This window comes from Diorhabda sublineata, chromosome X (assembly GCF_026230105.1).
Source record: "Diorhabda sublineata isolate icDioSubl1.1 chromosome X, icDioSubl1.1, whole genome shotgun sequence".
NCBI lineage: Eukaryota > Metazoa > Arthropoda > Insecta > Coleoptera > Chrysomelidae > Diorhabda > Diorhabda sublineata.
The window spans coordinates 19542446-19565895 of record NC_079485.1 but is presented as its reverse complement, the minus strand read 5'-3'; the positions used below and the strand labels follow the sequence as shown (position 1 = coordinate 19565895).

Sequence of the window (23450 nt, the reverse complement as noted above, 5' to 3'; positions counted from 1 at the left end):
AGAAAGTGAATCATTTTGAACATTAACTGACTGAACCAATAATTTACTTTAATATTTTCTTTCTTTCTTCTATTTCTCTCTGCATCCTCATGGACCGTACATCTATTCTACATTAGAATATCTATGGCTTTCATAACAACTAAAAAATGTTGCAAGCCATCAAGAGAAGTGCGAAGTTATTTGTCTTCAATAAACCAATTTCAAATACAATAACAACGAATTGCTCGGGCCATTTAACAGCTTCTTTAAGTACCGAATAAATACTGAAGTAGTTAGCGGAGGAGTAGCAATATTTGTGGATAAATCTCTCCATGCCCATAACACCATGTGGGAATCCACATCAATAAACCACAGAGGTCGCTTATTAGGAGATACTCTTGAAGACGAAAATATCTCTATCTTGAACAACTAGATTTAACATACAGTCAGGGCAGGGTACATGTATTGACCTCACTATTTGTGACCCAACCTTTATTCCGGCTCTTTCCTGGGATCAGATGGACTATAAATACAACAGTGACCACTATCCAATCGATATTCAAAACAACAGAAGACCAAATCACAATCACGACCTATATCCGAAATGGAACTTAAAAAAAAGCAGACTGGGCTCTTTTCAAAACTATTAAAAACTATTATAAAACTTATGAGTATATTTCAGTGAGCAGCAGACATATAAATCGGAAGAACTACGCGCCTGAAACTACTCAATCCTGTGCCGTGGTGGAATAGCGACTGCAAATCAGCAATTAAGAGCAACAAAAAAGCTTTCAATAGATATAAAAGATACAATACACCAGCATATAAAATTGAATTCTTGAAAACTCGATCAAAATGCTAAACGCATATCCTGGATAGAATACGTTTTAATATAAACGCCCATGACGGAGGTATGTGAAAGAGTGAAAGAAATATCAGAACTTTACTAGCACCATAATATATAAATACTGGAGAAAGATGAATGCAAAACCACAGATAACTCTAAAATAGTCTCAATACTAGCTAGCACCTACACAAACCACTCCAGCACATATAATTACGATGATACTTCTATTATTCGTGAGAAAAAAGGAAAGGATGAGAAAATGATACAGTTCGATAAAAACGAACCCATAAATTTACCCATTACCACCCAAGAAAATGATAAGGCTCTTTCCAGTCTGAAAGAAATGTCACCAGGACCAAATGAAATACCAGTTGTCTTCTTGGAAGATCTCCCCTCAATTGCTCACGAATACATCCTTAACGTGTTGAATACCATCTGATGCAGCATAACTTTCCTGAAAATTAGCATGAATCCATAATAATTCCAATACTAAAACCACAAAACATTAGAATCCATCCTGAATCCTATAGATCTATATATCTCACATGTGCTATATACAACAGATTGACCTGGACCCCAGAAGAACGAAACTTATTATACCTGAACACAGAGTATAACACATAACCTGGAACTGTCGTCACAAAACATTGGTTTCACTTCTTCAACTACAAAGTCACGCTATATACTTTTCTCAAGATAAAAGAATATACCAAACGTACCGGTATTGAAAGTATATAATAAAGAGATAAACAATAAAACAAAAAAAAAACAATAAAATTTACCGTATACTATTTGAACTAAGCTGGAATCGTCATATTAGAAATCTTCTCCAAGCTTGCAACAAATGATTACACTTACAGAAAACGCAAATGAACAAAGACTGGGGTACAGATCGACAGACAATACTAATATTCTACCGAACACTTATTCGATTAAAAATAGACCATGGATCAATTGTATATGTAACAGCTAAAAGCTTCTGAAAAAAATTGACAGCTTTCACAATTCAGCCTTACGTTTGATAACAGGTGCATTCAAACCAACACCAGTAGGAAGTCTGTACTACGAATCAGGGGGACCATTCTTAGGAGACAGAAGACTATATTACAGCCTTGCGTATGCAGCCAGTAAGTAAAATCCAATCCTTCCAATCCTACAGAAATACAGAACAAAACGAAAATAATCGGCAAAACTAGTACACATTTGAAATACGTAAAACGAGTAATGTAACGAATAAAAACTCAAAAAAATAATTCTTTACAGGAGGACAATCCTATTCTTGGAATATCCTCACAAAAGCTATGAGATTCCAAATAACGTATATTATCGCCAAGAAATTGGAAATTTAAGTGAAATTTCTGACTATCATATACACGTTCCGCTCATTGATTCATATACACATGACAAATTAGAAGAAACTTTATCAATAGATCCAAAAACATTTCAAATTTTCATTACATGATATGCCACTTTCAGCCTTATATTCCCAGTTTACTCATTTACTTGACGAAACGAAAGATAATTTACATAACATCACACGTAAATAGAAGAAAGGTTCATTCAACTTTCTCCATACTACGATTAGGTATGTAACAGGTAATCCACACAATACTGACCTAGATTTACTTAAAACACATAAAACAGCTTAAGGATTAAAACAAAATGCAATTGTGCTAAAATTCAATCATCAAATATCTTTTTCTCGTTACGAAATTCAATAAATTATTAAAAAAAAACATTAATAACAAATTTTAATGATCTATACAGCTATCAATAAATTATCAGTTGATTTCGATGAAATTATCAACCTCGAAGATACTGATGAATTCATAATGAAACTTGTACGAACAATCACTTCATCTTATTTGAATCTTTCAAATATGGAATTATTCACTCAAAATGAGCTTGAAATTCTAAAATGGCAATTTATCAAAATTTATTGATTTCCCATACCAAAATTTTTCTAATCCAGAAATTTTTTATTATTCCCACATCTTTTCATGCCAATATCAAACGGTAAGAAGAATGCAGAGGAGAAATGGGTTACCTAATCTGTACGAAGCCCATCAGATCCAGATATCAAATTCCGAACGTTCAAAACTATATGAAAACAACTGTAACTGAACTTTAACTTTATTTTCTTATTTCTTAGATCTTTTGAAATATTAATGCTTCTATAATAAATAAACTTAGAACTTTGTTCTAACAAGAAAAAATAATTTTTCCTTAGTCCCTACATTTCAAATATATAGCAGTAATCAATTTACTAAATTTTACTAAAATTATTTAGATCTTTTTTATCATTTATATTTTTGTTCGTTCTTATGAATGTGAACCATTTCTAAAAATTCCTTTTTTTCGTGTATTATATTCCGTTTCAAGAATTTTTGAATCTTTATAATTGAATTTATGTTTTTTTGATATTTCATGGTTCGTTAATGCAGCTCTATTTTTTTTATCGCATTGATGACCTCTTAGTCTATTTTCTAAATACTGATATGTTTGCCCTATGTGGACAGCATCACAATTATTACAAGGCACTTGATATATGATATTATTTCTTTTGTTTTTTGGTGTTTTAGATTTTAATTTAGTGAAATATGAAATATAATAATATCATGTATTATGCTCTTTATGGCTTATACTGATGTAATATTTATTGAAATGATTCTATAGTTGTTGGTAAGGAAAAGTGTATTATGTTTTGATGTTTCGTTACTGTTTTGTTTTTAAATTGATTGTAGTATTTGTTTATCTTTTTCTTGAATATGTTATTCATCATTTTTTCCGGATAATTATTTTCTTTCAATGTAGTTTTTGTTTTTTTTTTTTGAATAGCTAAGCATCTATATTCAGGATCTGATAATTGGATAGATCTATCAGCCAAACTAATTATCACTGATCTTTTTTGTAACATAGGATGACACGAATTGAAGTTTAAATATCTTGAGGATCAAGTTGGTTTCGTATACTATTCTGTTCTTATGTTAGTGTTAATTTTATATAATGTGACATCAAGAAAATTAATTCTTTTATTTTGCTCAACCTCGATTGTGAATTGAAGTTTTTCATGAGAATTTTTTACTTATGTTTTCAATTTGATTCTTTGGTACAGGTTGATTTTAGGTCTGTTTTAAAATTAGTTTTTGTTTGATAATTTTTAGAAGAAAGATTTTGACATTTCGATTTAATTCCTTCAGGTTAAGAAACCAAAAAATAACTTTATATAATATATAATATCATATCTTGATCACGATACGCATCAATTTTTATTATTATTTCTAATTACAATTACAATACGCTTCTACACCAGTTCCTTGTTAATAGCTTAATCAAACTCAAAATTCTATGGATATTTATAGTTTTTTAGCCTCAAAGTCATACAACAACTTATTATTGGAAACCCCTGAAATATAATTTTTCAGAAAATAATTAATCTCTCGGTAAAACTGATTTTTCGACTAGATGGTCACCTAAATATTATGGATCAGAAAATCAGTTGATTGGAATAATAATTTTTATCTTTTGTGTCTCATAGATAAAGATCAAAGAAGAATGTACGAGGACCATTTCTTAGTTTCTGTGTTTTATGTTAGCTGAAAATCAGTAGTCTTCCTTGAGAATTATTCCTATTGTATATTCTTTATTGGGAATTATATAGAGTATTTTTAAAGTTATCTTAGAGATTGTTGTGCTAAATTACTTTTGAAAGAATGAAAAGAGATTAATTTATTGAAAAATTTTTAAGAAAGTTTGATATTAATTAGTTTCAAATGAATTTCAAATGGCATGTTTCATATATCTGATAAATTTCAAGCCGCTATATATAGGATGTACCACGACGAGTTAAAACTATCTGTATATGGCAAAATACTCATAGTAAAATGAGGAAAGTTTCTATGTTTGGGTTTTCGGATACGATCTTTTCAACTAAAATATTTTCAAAGATGGACCTATATATTAATACGTTTCTGAAATCTACGTAAAATTTTAGTATTCTTTTGTCTAGAAACAAAAACAAAAAATGCAGACTTTTTGAGATATTAATTTTTTTGTAAAAAAGTTGTTACAAGAACATGTGCTTCCTTTGCAGTAAGATATCTAGATACTTCACAATTAGAAGTTATTCGTTTCATTCTAAGTAAAAGTTAATCGAATTAAGCCATTTGTGACCATAATAAGATATCCTACAAAATTTAATGGAAAATTAAAAGCCAAAGGAAAATAGAAAATGTTTTAAAGTGAATGTTCAAAATTGCTCCCTTGAACTTCAATGCATTTCTCAACCCTTCTCAGTACACCTTCATCTCAGAAAGAGAATTGAAGGAATTTCGAATTCTTAGCTCACAATCTTCTCTAGTTGTTAGGGCTTGTGAGTAACTTCTTGTTTTATATGACCCCATATAAAAAATCTAAAGACGTCATATCAGGAGAACGAGGGAGCCACCGGAAAGGACCATTATTTGGTAACCACCTGTCTTCAAATTGCTCTTCTAAAAATGTATTTATGACGATTGAATTGTGACCAGGAGTACCGTCATGAAAAAAAGAAGTTTGTTTAATTCGTCTTGTGGCAAGCGATATAAATAATTTTATTTTAAATATCTTAAAATATCAAGATATCTTTCACCTAAAAATAAAACAAAAAACATTAAAAACAATAAGAGAAAAACAGCGTTTTTTAGATTATTAATTGAGAATAAATTAATAGATTGTATTTCCTAACCATTCACATTTTCATTGTAAAGATGAAGTGTTATTATTTGATTATTTCTAATCACACAAAAGTCAATGAACTGCCACCGATCTTGAAAAGCACGTTCTTTGGTTGAAAGATTATCTTAACTCCAATAATGTGTCTATTATTATATTATTATTAATTATATTATTATTATTAAAAATTCAGCAAACTCTACTCGTTTAATAAAATCGGTTGGTTTCAAAATTTTACTCAAATTGTAAGAATGCATGCATTTTATGTTTTCGTAAAATGCAGTGAATCGACGATTTGCTTACTACTACATCTTTTACGGCAACACGTATTGATGCTTTTGGAAAAGCAGTCAAATAAGCAACAACATTAATTTCGGCTTTATTATTGCCAATAACTAGTTTAATTTGATTAACTTTTGCTTCAAATGAACCGTATAGCTTTAAATTGTTGAGGATTCTTTTAACAGTAGCGAGTTTGGTCGTGGTCTATTTGGATATGCTGCAGCAAATAAAGTACATGTTCTTGTAACAACTTTGTCACATTTACCATGTATTGGAAGCAAATTTACATAATCTTCGTTATTAAATTGAGAACGAGCCATTTTAACGACAATTGACTTATGACAGTTAAATTAGTCTCCTTTATTACGAAGCCTACTAAAAGTATACATAAAAAATTAAAACTTGTTGGAAAATACAATAATATTAATATAAAACCTTAAATTTCTCGGAACCGATCAAAAGTTGGAATAGGATTACTAAATACAGTTTGATTTGATTTTTTTACAGACCTTGACAAGATAAAGAAAAATACTTTTTTATTTCTTTGTAATTTTATCAGCGAGTGGTTTAACTGTGAGGTTTAGATAAAAGAAAGTATACATGAATTTTCCTTATTTTTCACCCCTGAATTCATTAAAACAGAAAAAATCGGGCAGTTCTATAAAGAAGAAGAAGAAGATTTGATATTTATGAAGTTAAATTTTGAACACTTTTTATACACACCCTGTATAAAATGAAAAGTTTTTCTCGTGAAGTCGGCCATCTTTGAAAATATTCTAGTTACAATCGTATCCGAAAAGCCAAAGGTAGAAATTTTCATGATTTTACTATAAGTATTGTGCCATATACAGATAGTTTTAACTCGTAGTGGGACACCCTGTATAATAGTGCTTCTATGTTATAGGCAAGTAATTGAATATTAATAATGTATAAACCTAGAAAATAATTCTTCAAATTCCAAATTTCGAGTATATCTAATTCCTGATATTATTGTTGAAACCTTCCATGTATATGAACAAATCTTCAACCCAAATTAAAATACAAGTAACAACGAATATTGATAATTCGAAAGTTAGGATGGAGCATACGAATTCATAAGCAAGACAATCTATATGAAAGTATGGTGATATTTTCCATTTATACTGAAATCAGGTTACTTTTGAAGTAAACAGTATCATTGGATTTGTCGAATAAGAACCAAAAAATTCTGAGTAAAAATATCAGGTCTCCTAATTAGCAGTATTTCAACAAAATTTAAATATTTATAATACCAAATTAAATGCTTCTCGCAAACCATAGTTAAAACTTGTTACTTGATAAACTCGGATGATTTCAATACTCAGATACATAAGAAATGTAGAAACATTGCATCACGTATATATACACATGTATGTTTAAAAAGAGCTGCTACAACCTTCCAGATTCATGGATAATAACTTGAATAGGTATACAAAATCAGAAATAATCAGTGTAACTCAATGTGATCAATGTTGTTCACAGAAACACATCACCTTGAAGGGAGAGAGATAACGTGTAGCACATTCAATTTATTTTGGTATTTTGTGATACTTGGAGGTTTTGTGGTTTTGGTGTCTTATCTAGTGAGCTTTCCATTATTTTAAGTTAAAAATTTTCTCTCTTCGAAATCCGTCTCTTTACTCGTCTCGTGTTGCTTCGTCGACTGATGCTTCTGCTTCTTCCGTTATGCTGGTTTCTTGGTCATTGTTGGTCCTAAAATTATCAGAGTACATCTCAACTCCTTGCCTACTATTTTTTGCACGACACGATAGCTATAGTCAACTTCCTTGAGAGGTTCTCAATGTTTAATGTATATAAACAAAACCACTCCAAGTTCTGATTCAAACAGATTACAAATTGCATTTCTTTATATCTTGAAGAAGATGATAAAAAAACTATAGACTAAATCGAAAAATAACATTTCACATTTTTTAGTATAACCATAACACTTATTACATTGACAAGTGAGCATTTTGAGTCAGTCAGTTTTTCTTTTATCTGACGATTTCTTTATCCAATTATTGCATAAATGGAACCAAAATTTTTAACCCTTCATTGAATCAAGTTTTAAAACATATGAGTATGTCGAGCCATTTCTATGTATTATTGAAAATATTTGAAGAGGAGTTAGATATAAGTGTCATTCAATTTTTCATAGTGTATAAATCTATACTCATAAATAAGACTTAAAAATGAATTTCTTTAGCTTACCGAATGATCCGCACATTCAAAAGACGATGTATCGATGCTATTTAGTGAGGCTTTGACAAACTGCAGACTTTGATTAAGAGCATATGTATCACGTGAGCACGTGTCTAATATATGTACCCCCAGCGTAACATTTGGCAAAATATTAGGATCTCTGTTAATGCTATCGATAGCAAACATCATGGCTTCGAGACGTTGGACACCTCGATGATAAATTTGAGGACCACATGGTGTTTTGTCTCCTTTGGTATGAACTGGAAATAATCCTCCGAGGATTATATCTCCTGAGACACTGACAGCAACCTGCTGATCTATTTGTATGCTTTTTGATGCGGCCACACACACAAAATAGACCAGTAGTCCCGTGATCATTCCCGAACCGCTCTTCTCTATTCCATTCGTCAATCTGCAACATGCAAAACGCATTATAGAACTTTATAGAACTTTTTCGTGCTCATTAAAATATGAGTTGATATTTAATAATACATAGAGAGCCATGGAATTGAGTGTAATTGTGATCTTTATTGTATTTTAGTATGACTGGACTAATTATCGATAAGATAGGGTTGATACGATAGAATTTAAAATAGATTAAAGAAACAAATTCAATGTTTATGATTCTCTTATAAAGATTACGAACAAAATACATACATACATACAGAAGAAATTATGGTTTGATTCCCAATGAAAACAAACCAAATAATGAACCTACAGAAGATATTTGGAAGTAAGAATGTTAAAAAGGTATTTCGCGGCCTAAGCATACAAATAAGTGTTTCAGTCTTTTAATTTGTAATAAAGCCACTTGAAAACTCTCTTTTAAAATCAATTAAACTGTACCAAAATCGATTATTTTCGATTAACCGATTATTTCCGAATATTAAATTTTTTCGATTAATTGATTATTTTCGATTATTTGATTATTTACGATTAATCGATTACCGATTATTTTTAAAAATATATATCGATTAATCGTTCACCCGATTAATAGATTATTTCTCGATTAATCGATTATTTTTCCCACCCCTACTGCCCACTAATAGTTCTATCCGTATACCTTACAAAGACCGTACACGGGTAAGTGTAAGTGAGCATCAGAGAATTTAAATAAAATATATCGGTTTACCAATCTGTATCTCATCCTACTCAATAATGCTATACTGATTGGATCGAAATGATCTCGATGTTTCAAGTGGTGGAATGACAAAAGATAACAAGTTCTGAGTTTATTGGCGAGTAACGAGAGATAGAGAGTGGGAAATCAATGCGCCTTCTTTCTCTTTCACTAGTACATTTCCACTTAAATGTAGCTCTTTCTATCTTCAATATTAATTCTATGCCATTTCAACAGTGGAAACTATTTTGAATGTTCATTAATTGATAGTCTTTGTACTGCAATGTGGCGTTGTCAAAGAAAAGTTCTAATCAGAGTTGAATGTTATTTTGGTGATGTTTTAGACCAAATAGCGATAAATGTATAAATATATGTTGTGTTGTGATGACTTACCACTAGCTGGAAGGCTTTCAGGCGGTTCATAATTATTATGTAGTATGAATACTTTTTGATAGGTATGTTTGTCGTCATTATCAGAAATATAAATTCCGACAGCGAATCTTCTAGCAATAAATCAATCAAATATTTTTTTAGGCGAATGTCAATCTGTTAAGTTATCATTTCATAATTATAAAACAAACGTATAGAGTAAATTTAGTATCTACATATAATTGTCAGCAAGGTTCATATTTCTATAAAAATGGGGTTTTTAACGAGTCAAATGCTCTATGTGTGAGATTAATTATATTGTGGTAGACTATTAGTATTGAAATTCGTTTATTAATTGAACATGTCGAAAATATTTTACAATAAGCGGTAACTCTAACCTAAGTCATCACTGGATATTATGAGGCACATTTTTATAATTAAACAAAATGTTGGATTTAATTACCTGATATATCTTTTAAATGAACTACGATTCTTACGAAGCTAAAACTCTAGAATTTTCACTAAAGTAATTATAGCGAACGTTTTACAAAAAGCGGAACAAAAAAAATTGCTTTTAAAAGTTTTAACGATAATAATTGGAGCGCATAAATATCGGAAATACACAAATAATTATTCAGAACTATGAAAAAATATGAACGCCAATGGCCTATGTCTAATATACAAACAAATTGCAGTAATGCAGATAAGTTTATCTTAACGTTCAATCTGTGTTATGATATTTTTGATAAATTCTTCATATAATGAATGAAAATAAAAGTAAATTGGCTCATCGCAGCAAACCATAATTATAAGTGACCGGCAAAAATATCATTAGTGATTCTGCTACTGCCAATATTACAAAGAAACAATGTTGTTCTATTTTCAGTAAAAATTTATTGTATCAACCGAAACATTTTTAACTACCAATGCTACTCACTTTTATCACCATAGATCAGTTAATTGATTAAAATCACTATAATTTCATATTTATGTCAAAAATAATTTATCAGGAGCACTTTCGTACTGTAAGTCGACTTTGCAGTGAGAATATAATAGAATCCAATTTTTTTGTTATGAACTCCACATGTTTGTGGTTTCAAAAATAACTTGTAATTCGGAAACGGTCGTAATCTCCTATTTTTGTTAAGTATATGTAGTTATTAAACCAGAATTAGGACAACATTTGGAAAAACTGTCGCCATTGAGAACGTTTGGTTATACTTGTTCTGGACTTTGCCAAAATTCATTACAGATTCATATATTTCATTTCCAATGACACTTTCTCTTTCGTTGTTATACAAGGTGTGATAAGAAAGTCGACACTTTATTTGAGTGGAAACAAAGTGTATAACGTAACATAAAATTTGGAATAATCTCCATGTACTGCTTGTGATTAGCAGTGCAGTGCAGACAAACAGAAAGATTTTCCGCATTTAAAAATGGCGAGTCAAAAGCGATTTTTTGGCACTATGAATAATAAAATCGTTGGCCCATGTTTAGGTTTTTATCTTCTATCTAAGCATGTTATGTCATGGACGATGAGACGCTAGACATAGTAATTCCGGTACTTTTCTTTAAACCCTTTCTCATTAAAAACTTGTTGATGATATTATCATCTCAGTGCGAGGTGCTGCCCTGGACGATATCCTAGATACTATGATCCGTATATCCAATTGACCATTATTCCCTACCATTTCTGAAAACGAAGGTAATTCCCAGACGGGATAATTCCATCGTGATAGATTGCAGGAATCCATGTAGCTCAGGTAGATACCTGTATTACCACTCATACCACAAACATTATATGCATTGGAAATCTTTTATCCCATTTTTCATAAAAAAAATTAGATATCCTTTTGAATCTTTCCTCAGTAACTCTCACTCTGAACCCTTTTTCGTAAACTACTATTTAACACATCATCATCCATCCATGGACTAACAATATAAACTTCAATGCTGCGTCTATCAGTGAATCTGAACTATCTTAATATCACGGTAAAAAATTTAAGATTGTTAATAAAACAATTTTAGCATTCATATCTATCTTTCCGAAAGTAAAACCCCTGCTTTTCCACATTCTAATATTATTTACAGCAGTCCATGTAAAGACTGTAACAAAAATATGTCAACCAAGCCCTTAGATTTTTCACCAACAAAATTATCTTCCACAAAAGTGATTGCAGACTACATCCTGAAAGATATATACTTATATATACTTATATATACTTATATATATATATATATATATATATATATATATATATATATATATATATATATATATACTTTGCATCCATTTTCAAGGCTAAATACCAAAACAAAATGATTCATGAAATAATAATTGTCTAAATCGTTAAATATTATATATATATATATATATATATATATATATATATATATATATATATATATATAAAGAAGAAGTATTTTCGAATCTTTATAAATGAATTTATAGTTTTTTGATATTTCATGGTTCGTTGATGCAGTTCTATTTTTTATTACAAGGCACTTGATATATGATATTATTTCTTTTGTTTTTTTGGTGTTTTAGATTTCAATTTATTGAAATATTTGGATAATGTATTATGCCCTTTAAGGCTTATACTCATATAATATTTATGGAAATAATTCAATAATTGTTGTACATATGGTAAGGAAAAATGTTTTATGTTTTGATGTTTCGTTTCTGTTTTGTTTTAAAATTGATTGTATCTGTTTATCCTTTTCTTGAATATGTTATTTATCATTTTTTCCGGATAATTATTTTCTTTCAATGCAGTTTTTGTTTTTTGAATAGCTAGGCATCTAAATTCAGGATCTGATAGTTGGATCAATTTAAAAACAAAACAAAAGTGAAACGAAACATCAAAAAAGAAAATATTTTTTCCTTACCATATGCACAAGGACTTTCCCAACAGATATCAAGTTATTTCAATAAATATTATATTTGTAAAGTCACAGAGGACATAATACTTTATCCAAACATTTCACTAAATTAAAATCTGAAACACCAAAAAACAAAAGAAGTAATATTATATATCAAGTGCCTTGTACTAATTGTGACGCTGTCTACATAGGGCAAACATCTCAGTATTTAGAAAATAGACTAAGAGGTCATCAATTCGAAAAGAAAATAATATTGCATTAACGAACCATGAAATATCAAAAAAACATAAATTCAATTATAAAAATAAAAAATTCTTGAAAATTTTTAGAAATGGTTTACATTCATAAAAACGAAAAAGCTATAAATGATAAAAAAGATCTGAATAATTTAAGTAAAATTTATATCTATTTTGTAAATTCTAATAAATTTAATTATATATTAATTAAATTAATAATATAAATTAATTTTTCTTATTGGAACAAAGTTCTAAGTTTATTTTATCCTTATTTTGATATTCATGATGAAGGTGATTTAAAGATCAATATAAATAAGCAAATTGTAAGTGTCAATATCATATTTTGATAAAGACTTAAAGTAAATTCGAAACGTCAAAATTTATCTCTCTTTTAAAAATTATCAAAAAGAACTAATTTTAAAACAGAAGAGATCTGAAATCAAGAACATTTAGATGCATATATATATATATATATATATATATAAATTTTCCTGAGATTACAAAAGTGGATTGTGTAAGATTATCCTCCATCTCTTGAATATGTTTGTTCTCCCCTTGGATATTCAAATTAGAGGTCAACTCTGTGAAATTACTGTTATTTCCATGTAAATTACAAGTTGTTCTATAAAATCTCACCCTTTGAGAATAATCTTCCATCTCTATAATAACTAACCAATATTGAAATTTTGTATGTATCAGGAATGTTTCAATGTTTCATATAATATACTGATTCAATGTATTAATATATCTGGCTGTTTTGTTGTTCTATAAGAACACAAAGATGATTAAACGGTTTGAAAGGAATTTTATTATTAAATAGACTATGTTCTTGTTGTTAGAATCTGAACGGCAGTTGCTATGACTTCTTCTTCCGATGCAAATTGTTTTTTACTCAGGAAACTTTTGAAATCTGGGAACAGTGAAGAAGCAAACGGGGCTCATTCTGGCAAATAAGGTAGATTTTGAAATAGTTTGTACTTCAGTAAACTATTTTTAGTGATGGTTGCTTGAACTGTGTGAAGAAATGTGTTATGTTGATGAAATTTCTCTTTTTTATTCAATAAACCAAGACTTTTTCATAAAGTCTTATATTCACTTGATACATAAGAGTACATCCATACATTACAGTATAGAGAAAACAAGCAAAATTTATTTGATTTCCTAAAAAATTGATGACCCATTTTTGACTCTTAACTTGCTTTGGAGCTAAAGTAGCAGATTTGTATCTCTACTTAGCCTCTTCATTTAATTGAAGAACATGGTTGTTGCAGCATGATAGATCAAATCATTTCCAAAACGCTATATAAATTCGCACATAATTGTGTTTTCCTTCCAGTGCTGCACAGATCTTTCGTTAACCCAAGACTCCTGCTAAAATATCTGTATGCGAAAAAACAATCTTACATAATCATTATCTGTATATTTGCTATATTTTCTGACGTTGATGGAATTTTTGGGCGATCTTCATTTGGATTGTCTTCAAGACCTATATAACTTCAAATGGAGTAGCAGTCCCTATTTTTCGAATTGAAGCTGAATAGTCCTCAAATACTTCTAACCATCATTGGTGCAATAGTTTTAATGTTAAGCCTTCTAAAATGAAACATTTTATTGCACGGTACTCAAGTATTCCTTTGTGGTACAATAATATGAAGAGTCAATATTGAATTACTAAAAATATATGAATGAATTGATTAATGATCATAAAACTTCACACTTGTTCACAAATTCTTAGTGAATGACACTGAGTTATAGAACAGTTCGTGGAATTGATTCGGTCAATATTATTTCTATATTTGCTTTCAAAACCCCATGCCACAAATATAGAGTGAATAATTAGAGTATTTTAGCAGAACGGAGAGTTTGAACATGTAGAACAAAAATAATGGTAATTTCTAAATGTAGGTCATGAATCATTCATAGCAAAAAAAGTCCTAGTATTATTTATGTGAAAGTTTGAATGTTTGTTATTCAATTACGTTGAAACAAAATAACGGATTTGTATGTAATGTAGCTCACACATAGTTTATAACCTAGATTAAAATAGAATATTGTTTATCCCGGAAAAATATCAGGTTTTCGTGGAAATATGAGAAAACTATATAAAGGACCTGTCCTCTTCCACTTCCAATTTGGAGCAGGTCCCTTGTATTCCTCGTCTACGTTGACTTTAGAATTAGGTAGTGTTTTGATGCCACCTACAGATAGAAAGTAGATTTCAATAATCTTTTTGTGTTTAAATGCTTGAGAATATTTTTCCATTTCAAACTCTTAGATACACAATTCCAGGAGGCAATAAAAACAAAGCCGTAGTTTCTGACGGAACTGTGTGTAAATTGGTGACCGGTCTAGTAAATATTGAGAAATACAAGCTGCATCCGTATAAAATTCAATTATTGAAAGAGTTGAATAAGATGATTTTGATCGTTGCTTGCGAAACAAAATCTAAACGATCAGCACTTTTCCTTCTTTTTGTACCATTGTCTACTGGTACCATTCTAGTATATTTTATGAGAATTACACGAAACATCCCTTAGTACGAGAGGAAATTTTGTTCAATGTCAGAATGAAACGTATAGAACATAGGCAGACGAACTGTGAAATTTGAACATATAAGAATATTAAGTAATTTATCATTCAATAATTTCTTTTTCAAAAGAAATGTAAGAAAAAAATCCGAAAAATGGTCCGTTGAAATATCCGACTCAATTACGATCTCAACAATATAAAATGTATATTTGTTTCATATTTATAAATTCTGTTCAACAAGATTTATGATTTAATCTACAAAAGGAGATATAAATCATCCATGTATTACAGAAATCATCTGAGATATGAAAAGCTCATCGTTCTTTAGATGTGATTGTCCTCAGGGCTCGTCATTAGAGGAGATGAAAAAGATTTTCTTTCCTTCACCATTTGTTAAGTAAATCAATTTCAGGTATCGTTGTGCTGAAACTTAATTCCATTAATAACCGAAAAGCACGGTTTGATGAATGAACAAAAGATAAAGGATTAATGGAATTATTCATGTAATTTTCTTCCTCAATGTCTATGTGTAAGTTTAAATAAAAAACTGCTTGTTTTCCAATTGCCTGTGTTTCATTTTTGTCACCTTCGCTGATGATTTTTTTCTCTTCTTATTTTGATATGCATTAATGTTGAAAATATTAGCTTTGGATTTTTATATATATATTATATGCCTCACAGGATTTTGTCTCCATATATCGTTTATCTACTTCTTTCTATTTGGTTGGATCTCTATATTTTAAGGCCCTATCTCACTATAGATTCAAACACCATTTCATAAATGTTAATTTCGACTTTTCAGAATTTTTTTATTTTTGAATGAGGTAAGACACACCACCTGTAGGCTTGTCACTTTAATATTATAAATAGCTACTCATGAAGTCATGAAGCTCTCAATTTTATTAAACTAAAGTTCTTCAATGGCTGTAATAGGAAAGTAGCTACGACTGAAAATACCTAGTTCATATAGCTAACGAACTTCCAATAGTTCTACATAGTTGCATTTGTAACATTGTAGTTATGAGTCCATTGAAAATTGAATTCCAATAAATTTAAGTGTTCTGGAGTTTATTATTTGGAAAAATTTACTATGTTTACAAATAACTAACAAATTTATACTATTGTCCATCAAACTCTTCAAAGGTACATCTCCGTTCAATATTCCAATGTAAGAAACACGGAGGCAATAATTGTCATTGTAATGTGACATCCTCAAAAATAGAACTAATGAACACGTTTATTTTATCTTGACTAATGAACATAGAAATGATATGGAAGTGATAAAGAAGTGACGTCGTCATCATAATCACATAAATAGAAGACGGAAATTATAAATTTCTTTTCCGAAATTTTATTTTTAAAAACTATATTCAACAAAAAAAAAACAAGTTACATTTTTACAAATGTTCAATGAACTTAATTGATCTCAACGATTGATTTAACAAAATTCATTCTATGAATGAATTAACAAAAACTCATTAAAACAGTATTTACAACAATTTCTATTTATATTGAATTAGATGCTGATTAAGTATTTATGAAATATAATCTCTTTATGTTTTAATTTTCAAAGTCGTCTGGATTTTTCTAGATATAACTCGGGAGATGCTAATTCTAATTCACCTTGAAATTCCATTCCAGTTCAATTGAACATTTTCGATGTCCTACAGAAACTAACAAAGATTCAACACCTGATCAACTCATGGAATATTCAATTCTTTCATATAATAACTTAATCCATTATGTTACTCAATTCATACCTTTAGAAATAATTAAATGACATAAAAGTAATCAGACCCTTTTGATTTAGATGATCATTTGGTAATATCTCATTATATTAAGAAACTTCGAAACTATAAGATAAAATTAGAGACAAAAATACTGAAGTTAAAGAAAAAATAATTGATAAAAGGAGAAAAAATAGGATCGATTCACCTCCATATTCAAACCAAGAAATAACGTATATTAGAACAAAATTTAGAGATAAAAAACTACCTAAATCCAAAAAAGCCGAAATTATAAAAGATTCTGGCATACTCTTAGAAACAAATAGAGAAGCATATCATGAAAATATAATCAAAAGACCTAAATTTGATTCAGAAAAATTTTTACAGAAAAATGAAATTGTCAACGCTGATATAACTTCTAATACTTTACTAGAAGACCAAGACAGAAGATATACAAATTACTCAAATAAATAACCTATTATAAACGATTATGTAAATTTTTATAAATTAAATTCAATTCATAGTTCAGTTATCTCAAGTCACGAAATATTAGAAATGAAAAAATATTTACGAACTATTTATAAAGAAGAATAAATTCCAAAATTTAATAATACTTACATTTACATTTAATAATACTGACATATTATCTCTCTCTGGGCTCTTAAGTAACTTTTTCCAAATTTAAAATAATTTTTATTTCTCATGAGCCTACATTAAAATCCCAAACTATCCTGATACAAAATCAAAAAATATTCATTCCTTCACAAGCCAACTTGTGAAGACTCCAGAAAAAGACATTTTAATGAAAGAAGAATGTTCAATTTAATAGAAAAATACTATTACAAAGAAAAATTTGAATTAAAAGACAATTGTACTATGGAGCTGTTAAATGAGGGCTCTCCTACAAACTGCCAATTATCAGGATTCCGGAGAATTGTAAAATTCAAGTAGAGAACGAAATCTTTTAACTAATACACAAATTAAAAAAGAAAAGTCAATACGTTTGCCAAAATTAGATTATAAATAGTCAAATTTATGAGTCACCAAATTTAAGTATAATAGATTTTGAAAAACACAACACAAAAAGATAAAATTGCAAAAAAAATAAAACCAATTCAAGAGATACAAAATCCAGAAAGCCATATAATAATTGGATTATTTTCAATACTGATAATAATCATAATTTGTACAATTATTTTGATTAATAAGAAAATTTAAATGAAGCTTTTCAAGGAAACGGAATATTGAAGAAAAGAACAAACAAGATTTCGAAATTAAATAAAGAAAACAGGAGTTAGATCTAGAAAAATCCAGACGACTTTAAAAATCAAATCGTAAGAAGATTATATTTCATAAATACTTATTCAGCATTTATTTCAATATAAATAGAAATGGTTGAAAATGAGTTTTTAATGAATTTTGATGATTTATTCATCTAATTAGTTTTTGCTAATACATTCATCGAATGAGTTTTATAAATTCAATCGTTTGAAATTAATGTAATTAATTAATGTATTTCATTCAACATTTCCACACAGAAAAAATTCTGGATATTTCCCTTCCTGAAAATAGAAAGCTTCCAGAATTACAAAATGTCTTTCAATGGTTTTGAACCCATACCATTCAAGTCTTCATCAAATTTATTATACAAGAATTTCCCTAGACTGATTTGGATTAGTTGATAAAAATATTGCTTTAAACGTTTCAGAATATTTCACTCGTTAAAATATTTTATGAGCTCGGCTGATTACGTAAGAATGCTATTTTATATGTATATTTTGATTTCATATTAAAAAACATACTCTGCACTCCACTGAACGATATCCTTCTAGAATCAGATCTTGATACCAAACAAACAAATTAATAAATATAATACAGGAAGCAAAACAATAATCTATTATTTACCCAAAGCTAACACATAATCAATAAAAAGATTAGCATGGATTTCTTTCTCACTGGTGAAAACTGAAAAATAAAAAAAACATTATATTTAGAATTGAGAAAAAATCCTAACAACAATATTAAAAAAAAAGAATATTTGGACCGTAAAAATGAAACAGAGAGAAAGCAAAAAAATATTACTATGAAAAGGTTAAAAATGAAAAAAAATTGTCGATAAAGTTATGGAAACTAGTCAATGAAGTTGTATTAAAAACAGAAAGAAAAGAGATTCAAAGTATCAAAGACAAAAACCAAATAATCCATGACATTGAGGAAATTGCCACTATATTCAATAAGTATTTTATCGATGTGGGTAAAAATCAGCTTTTCTGATGTTACAGTGGTCGTATATAAAGACACAAACTGGTACAACTTGAAATTGAAAATTGAAAGCGATTTTGTAGAAGTTAAAACTTGGTTGAACTATAGATTATTATCGAAGAATTTCAAAAAAAAAAAATTTTCTACCATTCGGTAGCCTCGAGACATCCATTCCAAAAGTTGATATAACAAAATTCTATCACAATAAAACCAGCAAATGAAATTAAATATTTGGGAATAATATTAGATCGTACTTTCCCATGGAAAACTCATGTGGACTACTAAATAAAAAAATTAAGGTGCATTCTTTATAGTTTTGAAAAAATTGTCGAATTTTTTAATATAATGAGATAATTATGGTTCATCGGAGTTTAAATTATGGAATCATAGGCTGGGGAGGTCTCTCAACACACTATAACGCACTACAAGTTTCGCGAAATAAATTTTTGAAGTATTAGACATCCGTCAAATATATTATTCACATATCAGTTTAAGACAATATTTAAACAGAGTTAAATTACAAGGAAGAACACATGGCTATGAAACTAGGAATTAACAAAAGTATATTGCATCCCTTATGAACAAGAACATGGGACAGAAAAGTTATTTGTACTTGAGGAATGTATTATATAACAGCCTACCAGATGATATAAAATGATAAAATACTGCACTAAAAAGATATATATGGAATAGACCAAGAAAAGATATTCAGGAATTAATTGACTAAAAGAACCTGAAAACGTACATTGATTATAATGTTATATTTATTTATTCAATTATGATTTTATGTTCTATAAAAAACTTTCTACTCCACTTTTTTGTTTTGTTTCATTTCTTATATGTACCAGTTAACTTAAATAACTTTAAGAATAAGTTCTAAATTGCTTTTATGTATTTATTTAGTTTTTATTTAACGAAATATCCCACCACGTACAGATTATCGTACAGATAGTTTCTGTGGTTATTTACGTGTTTATTGAAGTAAATATATATTCAAAATTTCAACTCAATATAATTACAACTTCTTATTTTCATTATTGATTTTAAAAAACTTAAAATGTGAAACTAAATTTCACAAACAAAATGAATATCCACTTAACAGTTTCATTAACTTCTATTGTGTCCTTATAAGACACTATTCCGCACTAAGCACATTAAACCTTTTTTTACAGCTACTTTCATAAATACCACTCCACTCCAAATCTGGTATTTTATCTACCCAACAATTGTAGGAGAATTTCAATAATAAAAGAGTAATTGTGAATATTGTTGTGATAGTGTAAACAGTGTGTCAGTATGAATATAACCAACAATTCCACAAAACTCCAATTTAACTCCACAATATTATGTTATATTTTTCAAATCAAGTGTATATTTTTTTTCACAGTAATTTGGTGAGTCTTTCACTATATTATTTGAAAAATGCCTGTTTCTTGCCGGATTATTGAATTGGTAGATACACGAAATTCTCATATTAGAAATCGAAAAATATAAGTGATGAATATAAAACAGAAGGAACAAAAGTGGTTAGATTAGGGTTCCGCCGGTGTTGGGGAGAGTTATATAGAAGTTCATAATTAAAAGAATATAATGTGGAGTCATTTATCTTGTCGGTTTATTTATTGAACAGTCGAGCAACTGAAGTGAAAGCTGAGTGCCATTTAATGTGTCTTCTGCTTTGTTTCTGTCGGTTTATCGCATTTCTGGAAAGACAGCATCGAATTCAATGGATTTTTAATCATTAAGTTAAACATACAGTGCAACATACTTTGTATGTTATATATGAGTTTGTAAATAAATAAAAGAAAGGAAGGTTGAGTCAATTAATAAAAAAAAGCTTTTGAATCAATCTGGTAATTAGAAAGAGTTTTCTTATTATAAATACCCAGAGTATAGGTCCACATTATCAGAAAATTCCCATTTCCTATTTAGCTTTTTATAAATCCTTGAAAAATAACATAAAGTACTATAAAACTCTAAATTTTCGGTATTTCATCAGCCAATGGTGAAAGATACGTTGGCGGACACTCAGTAACAGTAGGTAGAAGAAATTTGGTGATAAACAAGAAGATACATTGTCAGATGAAGACACAGCAAACATGAATGTTACTTGGATAAATAATTCATTTTATTCCACGCTGTATCAGTAGTAGACGCCAATTGAATATAGTTCAAGACAAACTTTGATGTTTTTCAAGTAAATTAAGAATTGGTAATGGTAATGCATAACTTGTTGAAACAATTTCAATTACTGTGGAAAAAACCTGAACAGGTCGATCTTTATTCTTAAATTGACAATGTAAAGTTCACTCCAGAACCCCCACTAAATTATAAGCACTCCCTCGGAAATTTTTAATATGGAAGTGGATCTTGTAGCACCTTGTTGGGAAGGGATTTTAGTCCTCAGTTCAGCAATATAAAGATTTTTTAAATTTGGTGCAATCATAAGTGAGAAAATCAATTTTCAAAATCTAGAATTTTTATGTCTCTATCACAAAACTTTACATAGAATGAAGATAATAATGTCGCATAATATTTAGAATGTATTTTTCAACGTATTTTGCAATTAAATTTAATGTTCAAAATGACCCCCATTCACTTCTTGACAATAATCGATGCGATATTGGAATTCCCGTACATTTTGTGTGACCTCAGGGTTTATTTTGTTAATTTCTTCCTTTATCATTTGAATAGTTTCTAACTGTACATGCAAAATATGTTGGAGCTCCGTCTTGTTGGTAATTAATAGATCGTTCTATCTCATTGGGATAAATAACATCAGGAAAAAGCCTTTGTAATGTAGGTACTAAGGAGTTAATAAAAAACCTAAATAAACCTCACCATTACCTGTTCCCTCAAAAAAATTAGGACCCATAATTTTATTGTTAATAATACCAGCCCAAACGTTCACTTTTTTAGGATATTGAGTGTGAGCCTCACTCGTCCAGTGAGAATTTTCTCTGCTCTAATATCTACGGTTCTATTTGTTAACCGTTTAATGAAACATCAGAAAAAACTATTTTGTTTTTGAGCTGCAAATCTGTGTTCATTCTGTCCATCATCAATTAATAGAATTCTTCTATCAGGATCATCTATCATTTAACTCCTGAACCAACTGAACCTTTTATGAGTGGTATTTTTCTTTATACAAAACTCTCAAACTATTTTTTGAGTCTCCGACAAATAAGCCATAAATGAATTTAATACGCGCACAAATATTATACTGACTTTTTTATTAACTTACCTAAACGATAACAGCCTACTAGATTCAAATCAATTGTTTATTTGGCTTTTTGATTGATATTTTAGTATCTTCAAAGATTTCTAAATTATATTTTAATAGACCAGACAGTATTGCTAGTATAACGGAAGAAATTAACAAAAACATCCTTGAAGTCATACAAAATGTTGTAGGAGTATTCCAAAATCGCTTCGGTTATTGTCAAGAAGTGAAGTTTTAAACATATGAATCAATTGTATAGTACATTGAAAAATATATTATAAATATTAGGCCACATTATTATGTTCATTTTACGTAAAGTTTTGAGATCGAGACAATATCAAAATTTTACAGCTTAAAAATCAATTCACCAAATTTAAAAAAACTTTATATTGATGACTAAAATCCCTTTTCTAAAAAGGTTCCACACGACTTCCTTTCTTATTTAAAAATTTCGAGGGGGTGCTTATAATTCAGAGGTGGATAATATTTTCATACTGTTAACTGTCAATTTAAGAATAAAAAGCGACGTGTTCCAGGTTTTTTCCACGCAGTACATAATAACGCTAAAATTTAATTTATACCATACATATGGACCGCATTTTACATTATTTATATTTATATATTATCATATATTATAATCGTTATTCAGAGGAGTTGTTCAACGTATGCCATAGTTTTATTATCTCAATATATGGGAAGAAACTTATTGTTAGTTTAGGTGAATTCGACCATGTAAGCAAATAACATGATGCGAATGGAATAAAATCTGTATGTATAACGATTTTGTTTCTATTGTAAAAATATAAATGTTATAAATAAGTGCTCATTCACATGTAATGGTATTAAAAATTACTTCTATTAATTAAGATTGTGAATCGTTATTATGGACGAATGAAGTAAAATATTAAGCTATGCACAAAATATATCCACCTAACTGAGAAAAGCGCAACTTCAATTGATTAAAATTCTTTTGAAAATAATAAATAACAGATTGTAGTCGGCGCCGGACTACAGCCGAATAACAAAGTTTGTAGGAAAAATGTTCATGAATTTGAGA

General features: G+C 29.0%; 1 protein-coding gene across 3 annotated transcripts in view; it reads right to left on the bottom strand.

Annotated features, from left to right (window-relative positions):
- The window catches only part of LOC130450717 (metabotropic glutamate receptor), a 566010-nt gene that overhangs the window by 284484 nt on the left and 258076 nt on the right, over positions 1-23450 (bottom strand). For all 3 annotated transcript variants that reach the window (XM_056789300.1, XM_056789302.1, XM_056789301.1), the window contains one exon: positions 8051-8453. In XM_056789300.1, the coding sequence (XP_056645278.1) occupies positions 8051-8419 (369 nt within the window). In that variant the 5' untranslated portion in view covers positions 8420-8453. The remainder of the gene's footprint in view (positions 1-8050; positions 8454-23450) is intronic.